This window comes from Antennarius striatus, chromosome 11 (genome assembly GCF_040054535.1).
Source record: "Antennarius striatus isolate MH-2024 chromosome 11, ASM4005453v1, whole genome shotgun sequence".
Lineage (NCBI taxonomy): Eukaryota > Metazoa > Chordata > Actinopteri > Lophiiformes > Antennariidae > Antennarius > Antennarius striatus.
Window position 1 is genome coordinate 21,243,548 of NC_090786.1, and position 26,453 is coordinate 21,270,000.

Below are 26,453 nucleotides of genomic sequence, written 5' to 3' on the forward strand. Positions count from 1 at the left end.
ATCAGGGCTGGTGTTTGTATATATTGTGGGATTCAGGGACATTTTCTCGCCACATGTCCTGTTCGGCCAAAAGACTGGGCTCATCAGTAAATATGGGGGTGCTGGTGAGCCACGTTTCCACCTCCAATCCCCCAACAAAGATGTTACTTCCTGCTATGCTCTGTTTTAGTAACTCTACTCTGCCGTTGACTGCCCTGGTGGATTCCGGAGCTGAGGACAATTTTATGGACCGTAATCTGGCTCAACAAACTGGGTTGGATAAGATACCCCTTGCTACTCCGCTAGTAGCAAATGCTTTAGATGGGAAGCTAATCTCAAGAGTGACCCATTGCTCAGAACCAGTTAAACTTTTGTTATCAGGCAACCATCAAGAACAACTGCAGTTTAAATTAATTTCTTCACCTCAGACTCTGTTAATTTTGGGATATCCTTGGTTAAAACAACATAATCCAAATTTTGATTGGGTCAGTGGAAAAGTGTTAAGTTGGAGTTCTTTCTGTCACTCGAAATGTTTGCAGTCTGCTCTTCTACCACCAGGTTCCACCACGCCCTCTCCAGTGCCTCCAGATCTCAGTAATGTTCCTGATTTATATCATGATCTGGCACAAGTTTTTAGTAGGGAGCAAGCACTTTCACTTCCACCCCATAGACCTTATGACTGTGCCATTGACCTTCTCCCAGGTTCAACTCTGCCTTCCAGCCGTCTGTACAGTTTGTCCAAACCAGAAAATGAAGCGATGGAACAGTATATAAGAGACTCTAGCAGCGGGTATAATCAGACCTTCGTCCTCTCCTGTTGGTGCCGGGTTTTTCTTTGTTAGTAAGAAGGATGGTTCACTTCGCCCCTGCATTGACTATCGTGGGTTAAATAACATAACAGTGAAAAACAAATACCCTCTTCCTCTCATCAACTCCGCTTTTCAATCTCTTCACAATGCTACCGTCTTTTCTAAACTTGACCTTCGCAATGCGTACCATCTTGTGCGCATTCACAAGGGGGACGAGTGGAAGACGGCATTCAATACACATTTGGGCCATTTTGAATATCTGGTCACGCCTTTTGGGTTGACAAATGCTCCTGCAGTTTTTCAAACCCTGGTCAATGATGTATTGAGGGATTTTTTGAATCGCTTTGCGTTTGTCTATTTGGACGATATTTTGATTTTCTCTTCTTCTGTAGATGAGCATGTTACCCATGTCCGTCAGGTGCTGCAGAGACTGCTGGAGAACAAACTATTCGCCAAGGCAGAGAAATGTGAGTTCCATGTTGAGTCAGTTGGATTTCTCGGTTACATCATTGGCAGCGGGCAGGTGAAGCCAGATCCCTCGAAGATCCAAGCAGTTTCGCAGTGGCCAGTCCCTGATACCCGTAAACAACTTCAAAGGTTTCTCGGATTTGCTAATTTCTACCGCCGTTTCATCCGGAACTACAGTTAAGTGGCAGCTCCTCTTACTTGTCTCACCTCCCCAAAGATTCCTTTTGTGTGGACTTCAGATGCGGATGAAGCCTTTCAGGCTCTTAAGAGACGTTTTACTGAAGCACCTGTTCTCACGCATCCTGACCCAACCCTGCAGTTCATCGTCGAGGTGCATGCTTCGGACACTGGTGTTGGAGCAGTTTTGTCACAGCAATCTGCCTCTGACCAGAAACTGCATCCTTGTGCCTTCTTTTCACGCCGTTTATCCACCGCTGAACGGAATTACACCATAGGCGACCGAGAACTACTTGCTGTCAAGTTGGCCTTGGAGGAGTGGCGACACTATCTGGAGGGAGCAGAACACCCGTTTGTTGTCTGGACAGATCACAAAAACTTGTCGTACATCCAGTCTGCTAAACGGCTCAACTCCCGTCAGGCTAGATGGGCTTTGTTTTTTGGACGTTTTAATTTTACCTTGACCTATCGACCTGGTTCGAGAAACACCAAACCCAATGCCCTTTCCCGACAGTTTTCTCCTGCAGACTCACTTGACATTTCTGAAAACATTCTTCCACCTTCTTGTGTTTTAGCTGCTGTTACTTGGGAGATCGAGTCTTGCATCAGGAAGGCTCAAGAGACTGATCCTGATCCGGGTAATGGTCATCCCAACTGTTTGTATGTCCCACAGGCTGTCTGTTCCCAGGTCATCCAGTGGGGGCATACGTCCCGATTTGCTTGCCATCCGGGAATTCGCCGAACCCTAGCCCTCCTCAGACGCCATTTCTGGTGGCCAACAATGGAGAAGGACACAAGAGAATATGTTTTAGCCTGTACAGTTTGTGCTCGAGGGAAGACGTCCAATCAACGGCCAGCTGGTCTTCTCCGCCCCTTACCCATTCCAACTCGTCCCTGGTCTCACATAGCCCTTGACTTCATTTCTGGTCTTCCCGTCTCTCAAGGTAACTCCATAATTACGACCATAATTGACCGCTTCTCTAAATCTGTTCATTTTGTGCCCTTACCCAAGCTTCCTACTGCCCGCGAGACTGCTGACTTGCTGGTCCAACACGTCTTTCGGTTACATGGGACTCCTCTGGACATTGTTTCGGATAGAGGACCACAGTTTATTTCCCAGGTTTGGAGGCGGTTCTGTGAAGCCTTGGGTGCTCAAGTGAGTCTGTCCTCTGGTTTTCATCCAGAGACTAATGGCCAGTGTGAGCGGGCTAATCAACACTTGGAGGCTGCCCTTCGTTGTGTTGCGGCGCAAAATCCTGCAGACTGCAGTTTATATCTCCCTTGGGTGGAATATGCACACAACTCTCTCCCGTCAGCCGCAACTGGTATGTCCCCTTTTGAATGTGCTCTTGGATATTTGCCTCCACTGTTTCCTGAACAGGAAGCAGAGATTGCTGTTCCATCCGTCCAAGAGCATGTTCGGCGCTGTCGGGAGATTTGGAGGTGTGCTCGTTCAGCCTTGCTTCGTTCCGCTGAGCGAAACAAGCGGATTGCTGATAGACACCGGACTCCGACTCCGCCCTACCAAGTGGGTCAAAAAGTATGGCTGGCTGCTAAGAACATTCCCCTGCAGGTAGAGTCTAGAAAATTGGCACCCCGTTTCATTGGTCCATTTGAGGTTGTTGAAGTGGTAAACCCTGCTGCTGTTCGTCTGAGCTTGCCGCCTTCCATGAGAATTCACCCCACCTTTCATGTGTCTCAGCTAAAACCGGTCCACTCTAGTCCTCTCTGCCCTCCTACCGATCCCCCTCCTCCCCCCCGGATCATTGATGACCATCCCGCGTTTACCGTTCGCCGTCTTTTGGATGTTCGCCGTCGTGGCCGTGGCTACCAGTACTTGGTTGACTGGGAGGGTTATGGTCCGGAGGAGCATTCCTGGGTGTCCCGCAGCCTCATCCTGGATCCCGAGTTGATTATGGACTTTTACCGTGCCCATCCTGGCAAGCCCGGTGGACCGCCAGGGGGCGGTCGTTGAGGGGGGGGTACTGTCAGGATTTGCAGTTGCTTCTCTCTCTCTCCCTCTTCTGAGTCCCTCATAGTTCCACCTACCTGGGTGTGGCTGTTGCTGGCAGCAGAGCACCACACCTGTGACCAATCTCCAATCTCCAGACCTTCATGAGGACCAGTTTTCCACCATTCATCGCCAGTTTGTTTGTACTGCTTGTCAGTACCCACACCTTGGCTCACTTGAACTTGCACCTTGACTTTTTTTGATAAGTCTGTTCTCTCCGTGTTCCAGTTCTGGTCTGTTGCCTGTTGGACTACAACCATTTGCAGCCGCCTGCTTGTTTTCTCCTCACCTGTCGATTTACCTGTTCAGCCTGATCATCTGGTTCATCATCGCTTCACATTTATTGTTAAATAAATCTATTTTTTCCTTTTACCTGATGTCTGCGCATTTGGGTCCTACAGTAAACCCCGACAGGAACAACTGAAATACTGATGGCATAAGATTAAAATGAAGATGTTAAACATCTATAGTGTAGCTTTACATTACACATTACATTTTAACATCTTTGAAAATATTTGTGAAAGACAACTGCCCAGAAAATTTGGAAAGACTCAATCACCCGGATTTGAAATGATGCTACTGGGCAGCACAACTCCGTGGACTGTCTGAATGGCTCATGCAAAACGAGAACACAAACTGGCTAGGTCTGGAAAAAAACTCATGCCCTCAAATACCTCTTGAATCTTTGCCATTCCGAGGGCAAAATAGTATGAGAAAATTTAAAATAAATAAAGAATTAATGAATTGCACCCTGAAGGATTTTGGGCAGGAAAAAAAGGGCGATGTACATTGCTGAAGATGTGGAATTCCTCCCAAGTACTTTAGACGCAGAGTTCAGGGAACGGGAAAATACGGAACGTGTTACAATAGATCAACTGTTTGAAGGGGATACTCTGCAATTATTGACACAATTGCAAGAAAATTTTAGAATAAGGTCTAATCTCCCTGAATTTTTTTTTTCAAGTTAAAAGTTATTTAATGTCACATAAAGAGTGGAACATACTCAGGCAACCTCCTACTCCTATAGAATATGTTTGGATATAAATCACAAGAGGTAAGGAATGCCCAAAAGCTGTTTCACAACTTTATAAATGTTTACAACCACATATCAGGAAATACTCTCAACATTGAAGAAAAGTGGGATCTGGAAATGAATGTTATTATTGTGAAATGGGAATATGTCTGTGAAGAGGGCCAGAAAGTATAGTAGCCCATTGTAGAATGTATTCAGATGGAAACTGAAGATGAGGTACTTTAAATCTCCATTCCTGACAGAAAATTTTGACAAAAGCAAAACAAATCTATGTTGGAAAAACTGCCAAAAACTGGAAGCCATACTCGTATTTTCTGGCATTGTCCGAAACTAAAATCATAGTTTTAGTTTTGACTATCAAACAGAAATATTTGCAATTCTGAATAAAGATAAACAGTGCGCCTTCGTGAATTCACGCAACAACGATTGCGATTCCACTTCATTGCGGATTTTTAGTAGGCAGTCACGTGATACCGTACGCGCATTCTATTGGCTGACGGCATCCAGAAGTGCGCTCCGTTCTGTGAGTCTGTGACTTACGTGAGACACAAAAATGCTTTAAACAGTCTATCAGAGTGTGGGAAGAGATAATACAGATAGAAGAGGGTTTAATATCAGTATGGGGAGGGTTCATAAATGTTTAAATTACCATAAATAAAAAGATAAGTGTGAGAGAAGAGGATTCAAAGGACAGGGTTAGATGGAGGAAATTGATTCGCTGTGGCGCCCCCTGAAGGGAAAAGCCAAAAGGAAAAGAAGAAGAAGAAGAAGTGGTACAGGAGTAATACGATTAGTAGGTACTAGCACACAAGCCTAGAGCGCCCTCTCGTGGCAGTCAGTGTGAAAATAACAAACATTAAATTATAGATTTTGATACAAAAGTTGCACCTGAATATGAGTCACCTACCCATAAAAACCCCCATAAAAAAAGGGTCACTGATAGACCGGAAAATGTGATCTTAAGGAAACTTCAAGATCACATGTTAGATATGTGATCTTGAATTGTGCAACTACAACCTTAACTACTCCCACTAATGCCAAGTATCAGAAGCAGTGATATTACTACAGCATTCATTCATTCATTCATTCATTCATCCATCTTCTTGAAGGCAAAGTTGCTCATCTGAAATATGAGTCGCAGGTTTTGTGGGTGAGAGGTGGGTACACCACACATTAAACAACAGCTAACCATAGGGCCACACAGAAGATCAATAACGAGTCATTCTTACACTTGCAGACGATTTACAGTGACCACCTAAATTGCGGTTTCTTGGTGGTGGGAAATAGTCGGAGGAGCCCTTACCGACATAGGAAGAACATACAAACTGGACAGATTCCCAGGTGGAATGGAACCTCGGACCTCCTTGCTCTGAGAAAACAGTGCTACCTACAGCACTCTCCACCGTACTAATATCAGTTAATCAAGGCATTATTACTATTATTTTTATTATTATTATTGTTGTTGCTATTATGATGATGATGATGATGATGCACAACAATAATGTGAAAATATTGTCGCAGGATCCTTCATACCATGCTTCAAAGAGTGGGAATAAATAAATTATAAATACCAGAAGGAAGGCTTACACTTTCTATTAACAGAAAATATGAGTAGAAAAAATGAAATATAAAAATTCATAAAAAAATACAAAGTAGTCTGGTTAGTTAATATTGTACTAGTACAGCATCCTAAAATGTGTTGTTGAGGAATCTTGCAGCCTGTGTCTGCATCAAATTCTGTGGATATTAATCTGGGTACCATTGTTATGTCCAAGGGTCTTGAGTGGCACCAAGGCCTTCTTCCTATACAAAACAATTGTCATGTCTCCAGCAAAACCTGTTTAAAGCACTTTTGCATTGTGCTTTACTCTCCAAAATAGTCACTCAATAGGCGAGTGACTAATTGTACCTTACTTGCAACACACCTGTCACCTGTCTGAAAATATGTAATCCCAAACAGTTTACGGCTAGGATCTTCAGTGAGGGGACACCGTGCAAACATCATCCTGGAGAAGGCTCAAAACCAACTCCTAAATGAGATTGTGAGGCAGGTCCACTTCACCACTGCAGGCCTAAATACAAAGGGTGACCAGCGCTTCATGAAACTAACGTCAGTTTTGCCAGCTACGATCCTAGAGGAGGTCTCCAAGTTTGTTGAGACGGCTCAAATGGCTCAACACATGAAGGGTAAGGAAAGGCAAAGATGTAAGTTTATAAACCTCCAATCTCGGACAAGCAAAAATACAAGGGCATACAGTGTACTCAGCTGGAAACAGAGTACACTGAGTACAACTTCAAATAATGCACAGGACAGAAGGGTGAGGAATCTATCAGACAGAGAACTCACCCAACCAAAGAAGGGCGTCCTCACCAAAGGATTGAACTTTGCCATCACCCCACAGCACGTACCGGTTGTGGACCTCCTTACTGCTACAGAATCAGCCATTAAAAAGAACAACCTTTCCACAGCAGAAGCAGAGGAATTAAGGCTAAAGGTAATAGCAGCCCTTTCTGAAGCTAAGGTCCCTACTTCCAAACTCTCCACCCAGGAACGGAGGGCAGTGATGGTGCTGAGTAAGGACCAGAACATCGCCATCCTTCTAGGAAAGGAAGATGCATGGTAATCCTGAACACAACAGATTACCACAGCAATAATATGTTTCTACTCAGTGATGGCAACACCTATGAGACCCTGAAGCACGACCCAACCAGCAGCTACAAAAAGAAGGTTGTGGAATGCCTACAGAAGCTAACGGAGGAGGAAACAATAAAGCACATGCTATACTGTTGCCTGTACCCTAGGGAAGCCATACCATGCATATATGGCCTTCCCAAAAATTTATAAAGAAGGAGCCCCCCTCAGACCCATTGTCAGCAGCATCAACTTGATCACATACAACTAGCGGGGCCAGCATCTTGGCCCCACTAGTGGGGAACAATCCCTACTACATACAGAACTACACGGACTTTGTGGAAAAGGTGAGAGGACTGAGATTGGATACAGATGAGACCATGGTATCCTATGACGTCACCTCCCTATTCATGTGTGTTCCCACGATGGAGACGGTGGAAGGAGTAAGGCAACAGCTTTCACAGGACAACAACCTCAGCAACAGGACAAACCTCCTTTTGGTCCTCTGCCTAAACACCACTATTTCCAGTACAGAGGGAACTTCTATAAGCAGAAACACGGATGTGCCATGGGCTTGCCGGTGTCTCCTATCATGGCCACTTTGTACATAGAAGAAAGCTGCTGGTTCCGGTACGTGGACGACACATGGGTCAAGATCAAAATCCATGAGGTGCAACCTTTCATCTAACAATAACATGTTCTTTCCAGACATGTTATTACAGCAGACTTCACTTTTATCAGTTTTGGAGCATCAACAACAATATCCGAAAAGAAAAAAAAGGGTTGACAGGTAGAGACCATTGGCTTGTGAAATTCCCGTTCTGTAAATCAACAACATCTTTCATTACAACACACCATCAACCAGATTCCTACATTACATATCACATTTAAATTATTTGATTTTGGTACATTGTTGTTTTGAATCGTCCATTCAGTCCATCTACTGGAGTACAAGCTTGGGATCATCAAGACCCTGCAAAACATGGCTGATAAACTACTAACCAGTACCCAAGATCATGGATATCCTCACTGTGGATATCCTGACTGGACCTTTGTGAAAGCTCACACGAGATCCAGAAAGGAGAATAACCCAGTGAGGATGGAAGAGGAGAGCAGGCATAGCTACATAGTGAACCCATATGTGTATTCCATCCATCCATCCATCCATCTTCCACCGCTTATCCGGAATCGGGTCGCGGGGGCAGCAGCTTCAACAGGGAGCCCCAAACTTCCCTTTCCCGGGCCACATCCACCAGCTCTGACTGGGGGATCCCAAGGCGTTCCCAGGCCAGTGTTGAGATATAATCCCTCCACCTGGTCCTGGGTCTGCCCCGAGGTCTCCTCCCAGCTGGACGTGCCAGAAACACCTCCCTAGGGAGGCGTCCCAGAGGCATCCGCACCAGATGCCCAAACCACCTCAACTGACTCCTTTCCACGCGAAGGAGCAGCGGCTCTACTCTGAGCCCCTCGCGAACAGCAGTGTTTCTCACCTTATCTCTAAGGGAGACACCAGCTATCCGCCTGAGAAAGCCCATTTCAGCCGCTTGTATCCGCGATCTCGTTCTTTCGGTCATGACCCATCGCTCATGACCATAGTTGAGGGTAGGAACGAAGATTGAACGGTAGATGGAGAGCTTTGCCTCTCAGCTTAGCTCCCTCTTTGTGACAACAGTGCGGTAAAGCGACTGCAATACCGCTCCTGCTGCCCCAATTCTCCGTCCAATCTCACGCTCCATTGTTCCCTCACTCGTGAACAGGACCCCAAGATACTTAAACTCCTTCACTTGTGGAAGGACCTCATTCCCCACTTGGAGAAGGCATTCCACCGGTTTCCTGCTGAGGACCATGGCCTCAGATTTGGAGGTGCTAATCCTCATCCCCGCCGCTTCACACTCGGCTGCAAACCGGACCAGTGAGCGCTGCAGGTCACAGGCTGATGACACAAACAGGACCACATCATCTGCAAAAAGCAGCGATGCAATCCTCAGGCCACCAAACTGTAAAGCCTCCTCACCACGACTACGCCTCGATATCCTGTCCATGAAAATCACAAACAGAATTGGTGATAAAGCGCAGCCCTGGCGAAGGCCAACAGCTACTCGGAACAAGTCCGACTTACTGCCGAGAACCCGAACGCAGCTCTCACTTTGGGCGTACAGGGATTGGATGGCCCTGAGGAGAGCCCCCCTCACCCCATACTCCCGCAGTACTTCCCACAGTATATCCCTGGGGACACGATCATATGCCTTCTCCAAGTCCACAAAACACATGTAGACTGGATGGGCATACTCCCAAGCCCCCTCTAGGATCCCCGTGAGAGTGAAAAGCTGGTCCGTTGTTCCACGACCAGGACGGAACCCACATTGTTCCTCCTCAACCTGAGGCTCGACAATGTGTATTGAGTGTCTGAAAAACTGAAGATCTTCATCAAACACCAGGTTCCTGTGAATTTTAAGCCAGGCAACACCCTCCGACAAAGACTGGTCCACCCAAAAGACCCCACACCACACAGTCAGAGGAGCAATGTGGTGTATGCAGTTAAATGCAAGAGGAATGCTCAGACGTCTACATAGGGGAAACCAAACAACCACTACACAGGCGCATGGCGCAACACAGAAGAGCCAACACATCAGGAAAGGACTCAGCAGTCTTCCTTCACCTCAAGGAAGAGAGACACTCATTTCAGGACACCGATGTTCAGATCTTGGACAGGGAAGATAAATGGTTTGAGAGAGGAGTAAAAGAGACCATCCACGTCAAAGTGGAGAAGCCATCTCTGAACAGGGGGGTGGTCTACGACAGCGCTTTTCGGCTATTTACATCAGCTCCTTTCGAAACTCCCTAAACGAATGCCTCATTACTAAAAATATGGATGTCAGCCTATCATCTGTTATATCACTTAACTGACTCACAGGGCATCTCTGGGCTTGCAGTAGTCAATCACCACTACGCCATAGGTGAAGTAAATTCCAGAGTGGCTACAAGGATTTTAGCCTGTGTAGCCACAGTGGTGTTCTTATTTTTAGGAAAAAAAGGCTATAACTTACAACTTTTTTGGACTCGCGAAAATCCCCGAGTGATAACATAAGAAAGCAAACTTTTTCTCTCGCTAGGCGGTGCGCATGCCGATGGAAATAGCCGAAGTGACCTGAACGCTCCCGATCATTAAATATGGACTCGGGTCATGACCTCCTCTCGTCCAATGAAAAAAAAAAGGATTCTATTTTTTACAAGCTAAACCGGCAAATTGGTGTACGACAAGGCGAGGATGATCGATCGAATGAAAATGAGAATAGAGAGTTTTATAGTAGATTTTGAATCAGAATCACAATCAAAAAAAGTTTTATTGCCAAGTACAGTAAAGTTTACAATACGAGAAACTTCAAAGGTGGAAGAGAAGCAATAAGGAGGAATAAGGAATAAGGAATAAAAAAGTATTTACAATTTACAATTTACATTACGGTGTGATGTGATATATATGGTTGGTGTATACAGGTGAAGAAGAGAAGTCTTTGCAAGGTGATCAGGGGCAGATGGTTACCTGGGGGGGGGGGGGGGGGCATTGTTCATCAGGCTGACTGCAGTGGGGAAGAAGTTGTTTTTATGGTGTGAGGTCCTGGTCCGAATGGACCGTAAACAAAATAATTGGAAGAAATAATTATAATAAAAACTTAATTGAAGTGATGGCACTGATGAGGTTTATTTTAAATATAGTGACTTACAATCAGTTCATTCTACGTAGGAGAAATTCTGATCATTTCAATAAAAGGGTGAACAAGTCAATCAAATAGTAATTGTTAAAATAATGAGAGTTAGTGGTTGGTGACCGTGGTGTATAAAACTGTGGTGACACCAGCGATGTTGTTTGGTCTAGAGACAGTGTCACTGAGGAAAAGACAGGAGACAGAGCTGGAGGTAGCAGAGATGAAGATGCTGAGGTTCTCTCTGGGAGTGACCAGGAAGGATAGGATCAGGAATGAGTACATCAGAGGGACAGCACATGTTAGAGGTTCTGGAGATAAAGTCAGAGAGGCCAGACTGAGATGGTTTGGACATGTCCAGAGGAGAGATAGTGAATATATTGGTAGAAGGATGCTGAGTTTTGAACTGCCAGGCAGGAGGCCTAGAGGAAGACCAAAGAGGAGGTTTATGGATGTAATGAAAGAGGACAAGAAGGTAGTTGGTGTGAGAGAAGAGGATGCAGAAGACAGGGTTAGATGGAGGACACTGATTGGTTTTGGCGACCCCAGAAGGGAAAAGCCCAAAGAAGAAGAGTGGTTGTGGACTACTGATCTAGGGGTAACAGAGACAATGACACCTGAAGTGTGTTCTGGATGTCCGGTCTATTCCAGTTTGGTTTTCTTTACAGTCACTGCAGAAAATCCCACTTCACAAAGACAGGAGGTTGGAAATGGAAGCAGGGATTAAGATACTTTTAGGGCGATCTCAGGATAGTCTGCCTTGACTTTACTCCAGAACACATTTGAGCAGTTGTGGGCACTTAATTTAGGGGTAACAGCTGGTAACCTGTCATGTGACCCAGACCTGTCAAGAGGCACAGGTGCACTCAGTCATCTATGTGTCATTCAGCACAGACGTCACTTTTCACAATAAAATATCCTTCAGACTCCAAAATAAATCAAACAGAAGTAATGTTAAAAAAAATTCTTTCTGTGCGGCCCGGTACCAAATGACCCACGGACCGGTGCCGGTCAGCGGCTCAGGGATTGGGGACCACTGCTGTAGACAACTCTGATGGCTGTGAAGGTCCAGGAACATTCGTCCACACTGTAAGAAGCAGAGACTCCTACCAGACTCACCCACCCACTGGTGTGGAGGGGAAGTCTGACTACAAAAGGGGGTGGATGTTTAGATACCACTCGTCTCAATGTCAGTGAAGCAGGGAGATCCTGACACCTTGTAGGGGTTGAGATCTGGGGGGAATGTCCTTATTGCCATACACAGCAAGTACAAGACAAGAACACTGTTAGTCACCAAAAAGTTTTTCAGTAATAGCAACATTGGAAACCACATTCGATGCAAGTGCTGGACTAAAGAACATGCTGCCACGTTTGCAGCCATAATGTCATCATTTCAGTGATGCTCATCTGTGAATAATATGTTCATGTTAAAATGCTTTGCAGGCTACTCATTTTTTTTGCTGAATTGTCTTCTCTGCAGGCTAAGAAAGTGATCACTCTGTGAGGGTCATGAAGGAATTTTTCCCTATATTGTAATTATTGGGATTTTGCCTCCGTCTGCAGTGAAGAATAGTGAGACAGTAGCCATGGAACAGAGCCACCTTTGTTAAAAATTGTATTGTTGTATTTTATTAAATTTCCCACTTTTGGTCTATGGCTTAAAAAAGCCATGGAAGGGGGGAATGTGGTGGAATGTTTCAAATATTATAGGTGTTTCCATGTAGCTGGACATGCAACATGCAACAGCTTAGTCAGAATTTCATATTCATATTAGAAGTAATTTACTTGGTTGATCATTATTCTGAAATACATCTATATACTCATACAGTTAAGTGATTAACTGCTATGCCATTATTTTTGACATCTGACGTTCCTGCAGGCTAAAAAAGTGATTGCTCAGTGAGGATCATAGAGGAATTTTCTCCCTGAAATGCCAGCATCAGGGTGTTTTTTGCCTATATCTGCAGTGATGATTGGTGAGACAATAGCCATAGATCAGCGCCACCTGTGTTAAAATGTAGTCTTAGATCTTATTAAAATTCCCAGTTTTGGTACAGGGTTTGAAAACCCCGTAAGGAGGGTGTGTGGTACAATGATTTGTGGTACAATGATTTTTAAATTATTGTAATGTAATATGTAATGTAATATGATCTGTATTGATCTGTCTTAATCTGACTGTTGTAAAAGAGGAATATGATCTTATGCATCAATGGGAAACACCTTCACACACGAGAGTGAGAGTGGGCTATAAATGCTCTGAGGGGGAGAGAAAGGAAAGTTTCATTTTCCAGATCGACCAGATATCTCATCACTTTAGATAAGTATTTTTTTAATTCTTTGTTTTTTGTATCATCGATGATCCTGTTGGACTTCTCCTCAACCTGTGATGATCTGCATCTGCCATGTTCTGTTCTGCCTTTTTCATACATTCCTGACTTTGTCTTTTGTCTATTGGTTTTCAGTTCATGTACTTTCTGGTTTTCTGTCACAACCATATTCGTTATTCGCTACACCTGGTTTGTTTCCTCTGTTTGTTCTGTTTGGTCTTTAGCCAATCCGTGTTTAGTTCTTTCCCATTAGTCAATCAGTTAATCATCAGTTGCACCTAAACCTAGTTTAGCACCCTGGTCTATTTAAGGTCCTTCATTTCAGTTCAACGTTGTCGCAGTGTAGTAAGTAAGTATTTGAGCAGAGATCCGTGTACGCCAAATTGTTATTCGTAGACCGCTTTCTTACGACCACGAGTTTTGCCTACCTTATCTGTGATTTCCTGGATTTTGACCTCTGCCTGTTTTGACCACGATTTCGTCTGCCCCGTGAATGACCTTGGACTTTTTGTTGGATTACTTTTTTTCCTGCCGTCTTTGTCCTGATCTTCTGGTTTTGACCCCTGCCTGGTTTTGACTTTGGAGTAATTAAAAGTTTGTTATTAAATGATACTCAGACTCTCGTGCCTGGTTCCTCTGGAAACCGTAACACAACCTACATATGATTTGAATTGACAAATATTTGTACGTATGTACTTTGTTCTGTCTTAAGAAAACCTCTAACACAATTAGAAGATGATTTGGACAAAAAAAACCCTCAGCATTAAATTGGTTTAGGTCATATCACATCACAGCAGAAGAGAAGAAATCCCCAGGCCACAAGCCCATGAAGGACTGCCTTACGGTTGCCCTTTGTGCCAATGCGAGTGGGAATTGCAAAATCAAGCCCCTGCTTGTGTACCACTCCGAAAATCCCAGAGCATTCAAGGCTCACAAAATATCAAAAGAAAGACTTCAGGTGCTATGGAGGGCCAATGCCAAGGCCTGGGTGGCCCATCATGAATGGGTTAATTTGGCTTTTGGCCCTGCTGGTAAGAGTTATCTAGCAGAGAACGATCTCCCCTTCAAATGCCTTCTCGTTCTGGATAATCCCCCTGCCCACCCGCCCTGCCTGGAAGTTGATATCCTGGAGGAATTTTCGTTTATTAAGGTGTTGTACCTCCCAGCTAACACCACCTCTATCCTCCAGCCCGTGGGCCAAGAACCCATTTCAAACTTCAAGAAACTCTACACAAAACATCTGTTCAAGAGGTGTTTCGACATCACTGAAAACACTCAGCTTACCCTTAGTGAGTTTTGGAAGCAGCACTTTAATATCGTTGATTGCCTCAAGCTGATCGATATGGCTTGGCAGGAGATGACCAGGCATAACCTTAATGCTGCTTGGAGAAAACTGTGGCCCGACGGTGTTGCCCCACGGGATATGAAGGGGTTCGAGTTGGAGGGTGAAGTTGAGCCTGAAATTGAGGAAATTATTTCGCTGGGGAAGGGCATGGGTCTTGAGGTGAATGAAGAGGACATCTATGAGTTGATTCAGGGGTACGACGAGGAGCTTTCAACGACAGAGCTGGAGGAGTTGGAGTCGATGCAATCCGCTGCAGTGCAGGAGGAGTTCGGAGAGGACAAGGAGGAGGAGGCAGTCAGGATTCCATCAGCCCAAATCAGACATTCTAGGAAAATTCCATGAAGTTTCAGAATTTGTTGAAAAGACTCACCCGGAAAAAATGTTTACCAGTTGGGAAATCGCTCACTTTAATAATGTTTGCCTTGGACATTTTTGAAGGATTGTTAAAAGCCGACAAAAGCAAACGTCCTTGGATCAGTTCTTTACAAAACTCCTTCTGAGACAGAACATGAACCAAAGAGGGCAAAAAACAATGAGGACAGCAGCTAAAAGGTAAATGACCATCATTTTTATTCTTTACTCTATTCTTTGTTTTTTACATTATGCACAACTCTCATTTATTGTGTAATAATCTAATCGTAACATGTATTTGTTACATGTTTTGATGCATTTCTACGCTTTATAAAACATGTATGTCGGAATTTTTGGGGGCTTGGAATGGATTAGGGCATTTACATGGAAAACGAGTCTCTACTTAAGTAATTTTCTACTTTCGTAATTTCTTCCGGAACCAATTAATTTCGTAAGTAGAGGTGCCACTGTATCGTTATATTTGTATACTAAAACAAACAAATCTGACCAACTAACTACATTAGGCATTTTTCAGACTAGTCGCCTATGTCCGATTTTCATCCCATCCAGATTGATATTGCTTATCTCGTGTGCAGTCTGAACAGTCCCATACCACATGATATCCGATATTTGCGGGACAGATTGAAACCACATTCAGGAGGTAGTTTAGTGTTGGATATGGACAGATGTATCTTCAGTCTGAACAGCTCCAAACACTGAAGAGCGTCGCGCGTTACAGAGATGTAAAAAGTGGAAGATCAAGCTGACAATGTCTGGTGTGTCACAGGTTTTCTCCACCTCTACCAGACAGTGATGTCACCAACACGCTAAGGTAACAAAACTTCATGTTCATTATTGTTGTTGTGGCGGCCGTCGCAATTATATGACCTCACACATTACACGCACTGAACGGCGCCTCCACCCTGACGTTGTTATTACGGCAATCTGTCAGGTCAGCCGATGATGTGGCCCAGTCTGAACAGAGACAGATGTCATTTGGACACTTGCTAAAAAACAGTGTGAACAGTCAGCCCTAAAAATCAGATACGGAAGAAAACACAATATGCCTGCAGTCTGAATGCAGCCTTAAAGACTTTCCTCAGGGATATTACGTCTTGGATGCTCCACAACTTGTTAATGCTAAACACTAACAAAACTGAAGTCATTATTATTGGGCCTAAACACCTTAGGGATGACATTTCTAATACTGTAATTCACTTAGATAAAATTGCTTTATCCTCTGCCAATGGTTTTAGGAACTTGACAGTGATTTTTGATCAAAATCTGTCCTTTTCCTTCCAGATTGGATTACTGCAATTCCTTATTATCGGGCTGTTCTAGCTCCTCTATTAGGACTCTACAGTTAGTTCAGAATGCAGCTGCCCGCTTCCTAACTCGAACTAGGAGGAGAGAACACATCTCTCCTGTCCTAGCGTCACTTCATGGGCTCCCGATTAATTATAGAATATAATTCAAACTCCTTATGATCACATGTAAAGCTCTCCACTGTAAGGCTTCGTCTTACACTGAAGATCTTACTGAAGTATATCAGTGAGATTATTGAAGTGTATTAGTGAGATTCTCATTAATGTAGACATTTTTTCCTTTCAGTTTGAAGCCTTGTTTCAGAAAAGCAATTTTGTGTTTACGATTGTTGAATTTTATCAGCACTGCAGGTGGTCTCCTACCTCCAGATGGTGATGGGTAACAAGTCTCAATCTGGTCTGATCTATAGTTATCTCCAGATCCCTCAGTTGAGAACTCACTTGTAGCTCCAGAGATTCGATGTCAGCGCTAGCCATAGCATTTTTGTAATTCCTCGGCTTGATTTTGATTCCAGTGATGATCACATCATTTATACGAATGCTTTGTTCCAAGTCATCCATTCTTTGTTGTCCCTGTTCCAAGACAACAATTCTTTGGTCTTTTTCCTCCATGTCTTTCTGCATTTTCTTCATTTTGTCTTTCATTTCTTCCAAGGCGTCTAGCACCGGTTTTAGCTTTTCTTCCAACTTTTTATCAAAGTCACTCCCTAACTTATCAAAGTTGCTCTTTAACTCACTCTTTAATTCTTTCATAGAGACCGTATGGTCTTTAGTATCCTCCGATTTTCCTTTTGGTTTTGTCATTTTGAAGAGAATAAGTGAGAGTCAGTCTGGGTATGAGTTAGACAGATAGCGACAACAGGAGACAGTTTTACCTCATCTGCAGTTTTACTATCTCCTGTCCTGCAGCTCTCACTAGTCTCATTGGAGATTCTTATTCTTCAGTTCTGAAGAAGCGGCTTCATTTCTGAAACTCTCTCTCTGTCCCTTTCTCTTTTCCTTGCCCAGTCTCTATCCCCACTTTATTTTCCTTTTCCTCCCAACAGGTCAAGGCGGATGACCACCCTCCAGAGTCTGGGTCCTGCCTGGAGTTTCTTCCTCAATGAGGGAGTTTTTCCCCACCACTGTCTCTGATGCTCTGGAGGGCTCAGTTGGATATTTGTGTCTGTTAAAGTGCTTTGAAATGTCTGTTGATGTGACTATACAAATAAAGGGCACAGTGGTTGGTGCAGTCGCTGGACATCAAGGCGGTTCCGGGTTCGTGTCCCGCTGTGTGTGGCGTTTGCATGATCTCCCCATGTCTCCGTGGGTTCTCTCAGGGTTCTCCTGCTTCCTCCCCCCTCCAAAAACATGCGCTTCATGTTAATTGGCCGCTCCAAATTGCCCTTAGTGTGTGAGTGTGAGCTTACGTGCTTGTCTGCATCTCTGTGTGGCTCCGCGGTGCACTGGCGTCACACCTCATGCCCCATGCCCACTGCCAAAGCGGACACGGGGCATGAGAGGTACAAAGATGAATGAATGAATGATTAATTAATGTAAGACAATTGCAAAATAAACAGCCAGAAGTGTGTCCATATTATGGAAAACCCAGAAACTCCAAAATCAAAAGGCGCTTTATACAATTTTTTCTGCATTATTCTTGCTCAATCTGAACTGCTGCACTGAAGTATGGGGAAATATACAAAAACTGCCGCAGCGTAAGAATTCTTCACAATGCCTGTTTGTGTGTGCCTGGAGAGCACACACAAATCAACTATTCATTACATTCAAATTCCTTACAGATTCTATATTATTGTTTTTTTAATTCATGTCATTCAGCTGCCAGATGTCCAAATACACTGTATTTGAAATGCCTTTCCTCAAACTGATCCATGGTCCTCAATATCTTTGATTGAATATTGATAGAAACACTTCCGCCCCGAAATGGTCTGTGTTAATGGGCGTGGCTCCGCGCTCCCTCTATCACCACCTCCTGCCCCCTCTGAGTTCTCTCTCTCAATACCACCCTCCCCCTTATGGTTTGTGTGCTTTTTGTTAATATGCGCCACGTGAATGCGCACTCACTACCGATCGATTGTCACAGTCTGGAACGTTTCTTTCAGTAACTTTATTACTACATATTTCGCTCTTATTTTTCCCGTGTTCTTCTCTCTCGTTAATAACTACTGATTTCTCTGTGCTGAGCGTGAATCCATTTGAATGGGGCATGCTGAAGAGTAGGTGGTATTATGAGGAAACCTTTGCTCGTGGAGACATAGACAAGACGTTTGACAACACAAATGTCAAATGAGATAATATATCATCCTACAAAGCAGGACTAACTCTCATCTTGCCATGTTGTTAGTGATGTCTGAATGAGGGCTTCGAACCGTTTGTAGCAATTGTGACGAAAACTGTTCCATTACTCGCCGCCTCATTCATTGAGAATGTGGACGCCCTCTTTGGCGGGGTGTCTGTACTGAGACCACACAACGGTCGATTGTGGTCCCAGAAAACAGCTCTTTGACGTTTCCTGTATTGCATATACAGTATTTTTTGGATAAAACCAAATATAATATAATTCAATGTGTTAATCCTTGCTTGCTATATTGTAGACATATATTATAGGAAATTGTTTTTTGATCATTGGTCTTTGCAGGGTTCAATAAAACAATAAAAGATATAGATTAAATGTTCATACATGCATATTGTAAATATATACATATGTGTTGTGTGTGTGAGTTACATAGGATGATTAGTGTCACTGGACAAAAACAGGGTCTATGTTGTGAGATAAAAGTCTGAATCCTGAGACGTGATCACAGCAGCAGCACTGGGTTAATTCTCACGTCTGGATTGGTAACGCCTCATCATTGATGACGTGTTGTTACTGTACGTCAGGTGCTGGAACAAAGAAAACACTTCACCTGTAAATTAAAATGACGTGTGTGGTTTATTATGTTCTACTGTGTGAGCAACAGAGCCTGAAAATAAGTTTTCTGAGAAATTAAAATCTATTTTGTTCGGCGGCACCAGGTCTAAATGTTCGCAGACTTGAGATCTCTTTCTGGTTGGATCCTTTGTAAAGTAATTACGACTCAAACTGTCAGCAATCGGAACACTAATGTGATCAATCCAAGGGATATTGACACGATAGGCAGCGCACTGTGCTGTTTCATCCATTCTAACATCTGGGACCGGCCGGTGTTTCGGATCACCCATTGATCCGGACCACTAAACTGTCACCTGGTGAATGGGGCACCAGTGTGTCACCTGGTGAATGGAGCGCCAGTGTCTCAACTGGTGAATGGGGCACTAGTGTCTCACCCGGTGAATGGGGCACCAGGGTCTCACCTGGTGAATGGGGCACTAGTGTCTCACCTGGTGAATGGAGCGCTTAGTGTTTTGGAGCTCTTGGTGTGCCAAACGTCATCAGTCAGGTGGTTTCTCCATGTTTGAAGCAGGCTCCGGAGCAGTGCTTCACATGGGAACGCCCACCGAGTCCAGGGCGCCGGAACAAAGTGAACATCACTACATGTTGTTTCTCACAAGAGGACGTTCTCTGCTGTAGCAGACAATGATTGTAGGCCTGCCCTCTTCCCAGCCAATGTTTTATTGCAAAACAAACAAACAAAATTAGCATTTGTACAAAGTTTTTAAAAAAACATATTCCAAGTAACTTTAGTTAAACAAAGACAAATGCAGTTCATCGAGTAATCCTTCACTTAGCTTAAATGATTTTTGGGGCCTGATGTAAGAGGAATTATTGTGTGAAGGTCTGAATAACTGAGGGAATGTCCGAAAAAAAAACCTGACAGTTAACGGGTCAAAGATCATAAATCCCACAAGATCAGAGATCCTAAGCTTCTTTTCCTATTTTATTCCTTGGGTACCATAGCACTAATCCATTTCCTGTTTCCTGTTGCCCCTCCTTGAGATGCAATGTGAGATTCACTTGAGTGTAGAAGCAGAATAATGAATAAGTAAACACTTTATACTCTTTTCTCTCCTCACATTCAGCAAACAAGACTATGCACCACACAAACAACAGCAATAGGGAGAGAGTATCAACAGCAAATGGAGCACAGATATGCACAGGTCAATGTTGAGCCATGATTGTGAGCCTCTGGCCTGTCACACCAACCCGACAGGAAGCAATTGTGTCTGATAGGTCACAAGTTTACCACAATAAACCTTGTGAAACACTGGAGCATTTTGGGAACTTGAATATGGATGCGCAAAGCCAGGCGAGCAAAACAATCAAGAGGTAATAATGAAAAAGGGACAGTCCTGAATGAAATAGTGACACTGAGAAATGGAAAATTAAAGTGAAAAGATTGTATTAATTTATGATCTTTGCCACCTAACATGCACCCACTCCCCTCACCACCACCATCATCCTCAGACAATGTCTCTCACCCTCTTGGGACACTGAGTCTCACTTGCTGAAAGTATAATGACTACCATCTGGTCTTGACCACACCAAGAGGTGAATAGAGTAGAGACAGGTGTGGGGGGGTGAATGAGGCATGGTAACTCCTCTCTGATTACCCACTGCCACCCACTGCAGGCATATAGAAGAACTTCATTTCAGAAAAGAAGTACATGTAATCTGAATCAGCTGGAAGCAAACCCTCCTGAGACTCACACAAACACACCCCATCAGGCGCGGGAGCGTGAACAATTACATTCTTTCTGTACAAATTAGTAAAAACACTCAAAACAGTTTTCTTGAGCGTTAAAAATTACAGGTAGCTGTCCGGGAGAAATAAATGTGGACAGCACATGTGAGGTGTTATTCCAAAGCATAAAGTCAGTCAGGTCCATTAATATTGGGACATTGAAATAATTCTCATACTTTATATTAACAGCAGACTTCTACCTTTAACTTGAGAGAATGTAAATCCAAATCAGGAATAGTGTAGGAATTATAATAGTTTCTATTAGTGCATCCTGGTTTGTAAAGGAACCGAAAGTCGTGGACAAACTAAATCACAAGTCAGACTTTCATGTTTTAATATTTGGTATCAAATCCTGTGTCGTCAATTATAGCCTGAAATCTGAAACACACTGACATCGACAGATCCTGGGTGTCATCCCCGGGGATGCTCTGCCATGCTCTAATGCAACTGTCTTCATTGTCCACCTACACTAAGGAGCTCTCTCTCCACCTTGACTTTTGGTCTCACTGAATGCATTTGTCCTCTTTGTTCATGGTGTTTTTTTAAAATAACTGTAATAAATACTCCTACGACTACAACTCATTCATTCATTCCTTTTCCATACCCACTTCATCCACTGTCGTGGGTTGTGGGGTGCTGGGGCCCACCCCAGCTAACTTGGGGCCTGAGGCAGTTTACACTCCGGGCACGACACCAGTGCACTGTGAAGCCACATAGAGAGAAATAAGCATGCACACACCTATGGGCAATTTGAAGCCGGCCAATTCGCCCACTGCAACACCACTACAACTGAGTTATAGGGGGGTAAAAGTCAGTGATATCTATGTTCTCTGCTCCATGAGTGTCTTTGAATATCATACAGTTCAACAGGCTGTAAAGACATGAAAGAGAGAGGGGACTCCAGACTGTTCTATGTTATGACACATTATTTCACCAAGTCTTTTTTTTTAATTTAGACTTGTTGCCCAGGTCATATTTGCATTTCAAATGACAGATATACTGAGTTATATGCATCACATTATGGAATATGTAGCCACTCTTACAGGTGTCACTGTCTACACCCAGGACTTCCATCACCCACATATAAAGCATTGCTTCACTTGGCTAAAAAATTTATATACAGGTAGTCCTCAACACGCAAAAACAACTGGTTCTGAGAGGTTAATCGTGAGCTTGATTGTTTGTAAGTCGTAATTTACTACATTTCAATTTATAATTGCCATTTGAGGTAATTTAAATATCATTATTACTCCAAACATGAAAGTATTATTCCCTAAGACTGACCAGAAACAATCACCGCTGCTCAATGAGGGTTGTGGCAGAAAAGAGAACTGCAGAAGTCAGACATTGTTAGTACAGTTGTCTATATGTAGTGCTGATGCACTAGATGAACCTCAGTCTGTCCTGTGTGCTCACACCGACATTACTGTCTGTGCATGTTAGTACATGTTGTATTTTCAACACACTCTGTCACGGTCACACTGTAGAGACTGGGGGCCCTGCTAACACCTCTGTGACATCACTGAAGCCTTGTTGTTCATAAGGAACTACTGAAACCTCGTCACTACTCCCCCTGACTCATCACACTGTCACCAAACCCTAGTGAGGAAGTGATCACCTGGGGTCTGTTGTTAACATGAAGCCTGTGGGCGTTCTGTAGCCGTCGTCTAACCGCCACAGGGAGACAGAAACACGGAGAACGTGTGTGAGGGTGGTTTGAGAATGGCTCAAGGAAAAAGGAAACGCTGTACCTGACCAGCGGTGTCATACAGTCCCAACAGGTACTGCTCCCCACCAACGTCCACACTCACTGCAAAGGACAAAGAGCAGCTGAAGGAGGGATGGGGCAGGTGTGTGTGTGTGTGTGTGTGTGTGTGTGTGTGTGTGTGTGTGTGTGTGTGTGTGTGTGTGTGTGTGTGTGTGTGTGTGTGTGTGTGTGTGTGTGTGTGTGTGTGTGTGTGTGTGTGTGTGTGTGTGTGTGTGTGTGTGCGTGTGTGTGTGTGAACAAGTGGTTTGGATTCAAACTGATGCTGTCCCTGGTTTCACATTTCTACTGTTAATAGTGAAATGGTGATGGTCGTGTCGGGGTGTGATGGAGCACCGGACTCTGACCCCACCTGCATAGTGATCAAACACCGTGGGAACGTACTCCTCCGGGAAGGCGTCGTTGGCGTAGCTCATCAGGAGGCAGGTCTTCCCCACCGCTCCGTCTCCGACCACGACGCATTTCAACATGATGGTTCCGGTTCCGGTTCCGTTCGCCATCACCCCGACCTCACCACCCTCCCGGGCTGACTAACCCCGCAGGCGGACATCATCAGCAGGGAGGACGCGCCGCGAGGCGCGCTGGGTGCGTCTGGAGCTGCATGGGCCCCCACCCCCACCGGACGTCCTCATGTAGGGTGTGACCGAACCGGTATCTGTCGGTCCCGGAGCCTCCGCCACCCCGGACCGGGTTGTGCTGCCTCCGGTCTGCTGCTGAGCACCGAATGGTGCGTCTGTAGGGGGCGGAGCCTAGCCTCCCCCCGTGATGAGGGAACATCTGCTGAGGATGCGCAGAGGAACGGAACGGGACCGTTACCGGGACCGGGACCGTTACCGGGACCGGTACTGCTGCAGTCTGTTTCTGAACAAACACTGTGTGACCCCCCAGCACTCACAGCACCAATAAACCCACCATGTGTCTCCGGGCCCCCCCCACACACACCTGGACTGAACAGCATTTCTGTTTGACAGAAATCACACAACCTACAAAAATAAAGTTTGATCGAAACAAACAAATGAAGATGTGTTAACGTCCAGGGATACAAGAAAAATACACACAAATGTAACAGTGAGTGTGTAATAGTGTGTAATAGTGTGTTATAGTGTGTAATAGCGTGTTATAGCGTGTAATAGTGTGTAATAGTGTGCAATAATAGATTGGGGAGTCAAACTCATTTCTGCTGGAGGCCACATCAACATAATATCCTCAAAGGGCCAGATGTAACTAATAAATGTAACTAATGTAACTCAGTGTAATGTAACTAAATGTAACTACTCCTTAATGTAACTAATAAATGTAACTAATGTAACTCAGTGTAATGTAACTAAATGTAACTACTCCTTAATGTAACTAATAAATGTAACTAAATGTAACTCAGTGTAATGTAACTAAATGTAACTACTCCTTAATGTAACTAATAAATGTAGCTAAATGTAACTCAGTGTAATGTAACTAAATGTAGCTACTACTTAATGTAACTAAAAATGTAACTAAATGTAACTCAATGTAATGTAACTAAATGTAACTACTCCTTAATGTAACTAATAAATGTAACTCAGTGTAAATACTCCTTAATGTAACTAATAAATGTAACTAAATGTAACTACTCCTTAATGTAACTAATAAATGTAACTAAATGTAACTCACTGTAATGTAACTAAATGTAACTCAGTGTAATGTAACTAATAAATGTAACTAAATGTAACTCAGTGTAATGTAACTAAATGTAGCTACTACTTAATGTAACTAATAAATGTAACTAAATGTAACTCAATGTAATGTAACTAAATGTAACTACTCCTTAATGTAACTAATAAATGTAACTAATGTAACTCAGTGTAATGTAACTAAATGTAACTACTCCTTAATGTAACTAATAAATGTAACTAAATGTAACTCAATGTAATGTAACTAAATGTAACTACTCCTTAATGTAACTAATAAATGTAACTAAATGTAACTCAGTGTAATGTAACTAAATGTAACTACTCCTTAATGTAACTAATAAATGTAACTAAATGTAACTCAGTGTAATGTAACTAAATGTAACTACTCCTTAATGTAACTAATAAATGTAACTAAATGTAACTCAGTGTAATGTAACTAAATGTAACTACTCCTTAATGTAACTAATAAATGTAACTAAATGTAACTCAGTGTAATGTAACTAAATGTAACTACTCCTTAATGTAACTAATAAATGTAACTAAATGTAACTCAGTGTAATGTAACTAAATGTAACTACTCCTTAATGTTAAATAACTGAATTTCTGACTGATTCTAGTTCCAAACATTACAGTTAGACAGAAAAAACATGTTTGTTTGTTTCTCTGTTCTAACATAAATCCTTTTCATTTGTCAGGTTATTAAACCCACAGAACTCCATCAATCAAGGATCAAACTATCAATCAATAAAGAAAAATATCATCAGACACAAGTTAGGACTTTAACTTGGTTTACAATATTTAGTCAGAGTTAAAATGGGCTGAACTACTGCATTGTGGGAAATGTAGTTTTGTTTTTAGACGCTCTGACTTTTAATGCTCTCGCGGACCACGTTAAATGATGTGGGGGGCCACATCTGGCCCCCAGGCCTTGAGTTTACCACACATGTAATAGATGGTAATAGAATTAATAGTGAATAATTGATAAGAAGTCAAACGCTGTCAGAGATGCTAAAGGAAATATCACAACAGGGTCAGATGAAAGAAAATATTATTTAGAGATATTAAATGGGTTAAGAGACAGAAAAGAGATGAGACTCTAGATGTTTAGAAATGTTGTTATGGTGGAAACAACAACAGTTAAGCTTTATTCCTGAGACAGGACAATGTAGACCGAGCTAATGTCTGAATGTCTCTTGTCAATACAATACTGATACTTGGATTGTGTTTGATCGTAAGTCTGTGAATGGGAAACCGTACACGTGATTTTGTGTTTACTGATGTACATCATGGGAATTACTGAACTGTCAAATTGATGATATGGTCATAGTAGTAAACAAGAGATAACTGAACAAACGTTAAGGAAATGTTCATTGTTTTGGGTTTTTCACAGTAGAAAGAAAATGTTTTAGGACAATTGGTGTGTATTTCATTGTTTTTTGTGTGTTATAGAAAACAAAACAAAGTTGTAATGATTGTTTATTGATATCAAGAGATTTTGTTATTACATTGTTAAAACCTGTTTATATGCAATGATTTCTGTTTAGATTAACAATGTCTGGTTCTGTATATGTGAAGATGATTAGTTTGGTCTGCGAGCAGACGGAGAAGATAAGCAGGGTTTAGTAGGAAAAAGAGGAGAAAAAAGAGGGAAGAAGACGAAGAAGGTGGCGAGCGTCATGTGGACGGACGAAGAATAAAATATACACCTGGATTAAAAAACACGGCATTGCTCGTGTGGTGATTTTAATCCCCGCTTCTCCAGAGTGTATCACAATTACACACACACACGCACACACATCTATTCATCTTCCACTGCTCATCCGCAGTCGGGTTGTGGGGGCAGCAGCTTCAACAGGGAGCCGCAAACCCCCCCCCACATCCACCAGCTCTGACTGGGCGATCTCCCCCCAGCTGGACATGCCAGAAACACCTCCAGAGGGAGGCGCCCCGGAGGCATCCGCACCAGATGCCCAGGTTAATATACTGTATATAGTACACCTGTATATGTATCTCAGGAGCTCTTGCTCATGCGATTCCTTCTGGCAGATGTGCCGTGATTGGTTGGCCGCTTCATTGACAGGTAGTGGGTGGAGTTGGTGACAGCGTGAGAGTTTTTCAAGTGAGCTTATTAAAATAAATAGGTGGGGTGACTAGCGGAACCTGCGGAAATTCCACGATAAAATAATAATATCAGACTTCATA

General features: G+C 43.3%; 1 protein-coding gene across 1 annotated transcript in view; it reads right to left on the bottom strand.

Annotated features, from left to right (window-relative positions):
- The window catches only part of LOC137603825 (rho-related GTP-binding protein RhoQ), a 41,361-nt gene extending 18,075 nt beyond the window's left edge, over positions 1-23,286 (bottom strand). Inside the window, exons 1-2 of the mRNA XM_068327623.1 lie at positions 22,937-23,286; positions 22,571-22,629 (exon numbers count right to left, since the gene is read on the bottom strand). Coding sequence (XP_068183724.1) covers positions 22,571-22,629; positions 22,937-23,084 — 207 coding nt within the window. The 5' untranslated portion in view covers positions 23,085-23,286. The remainder of the gene's footprint in view (positions 1-22,570; positions 22,630-22,936) is intronic.
- Between the last annotated feature and the right edge of the window lie 3,167 nt (positions 23,287-26,453).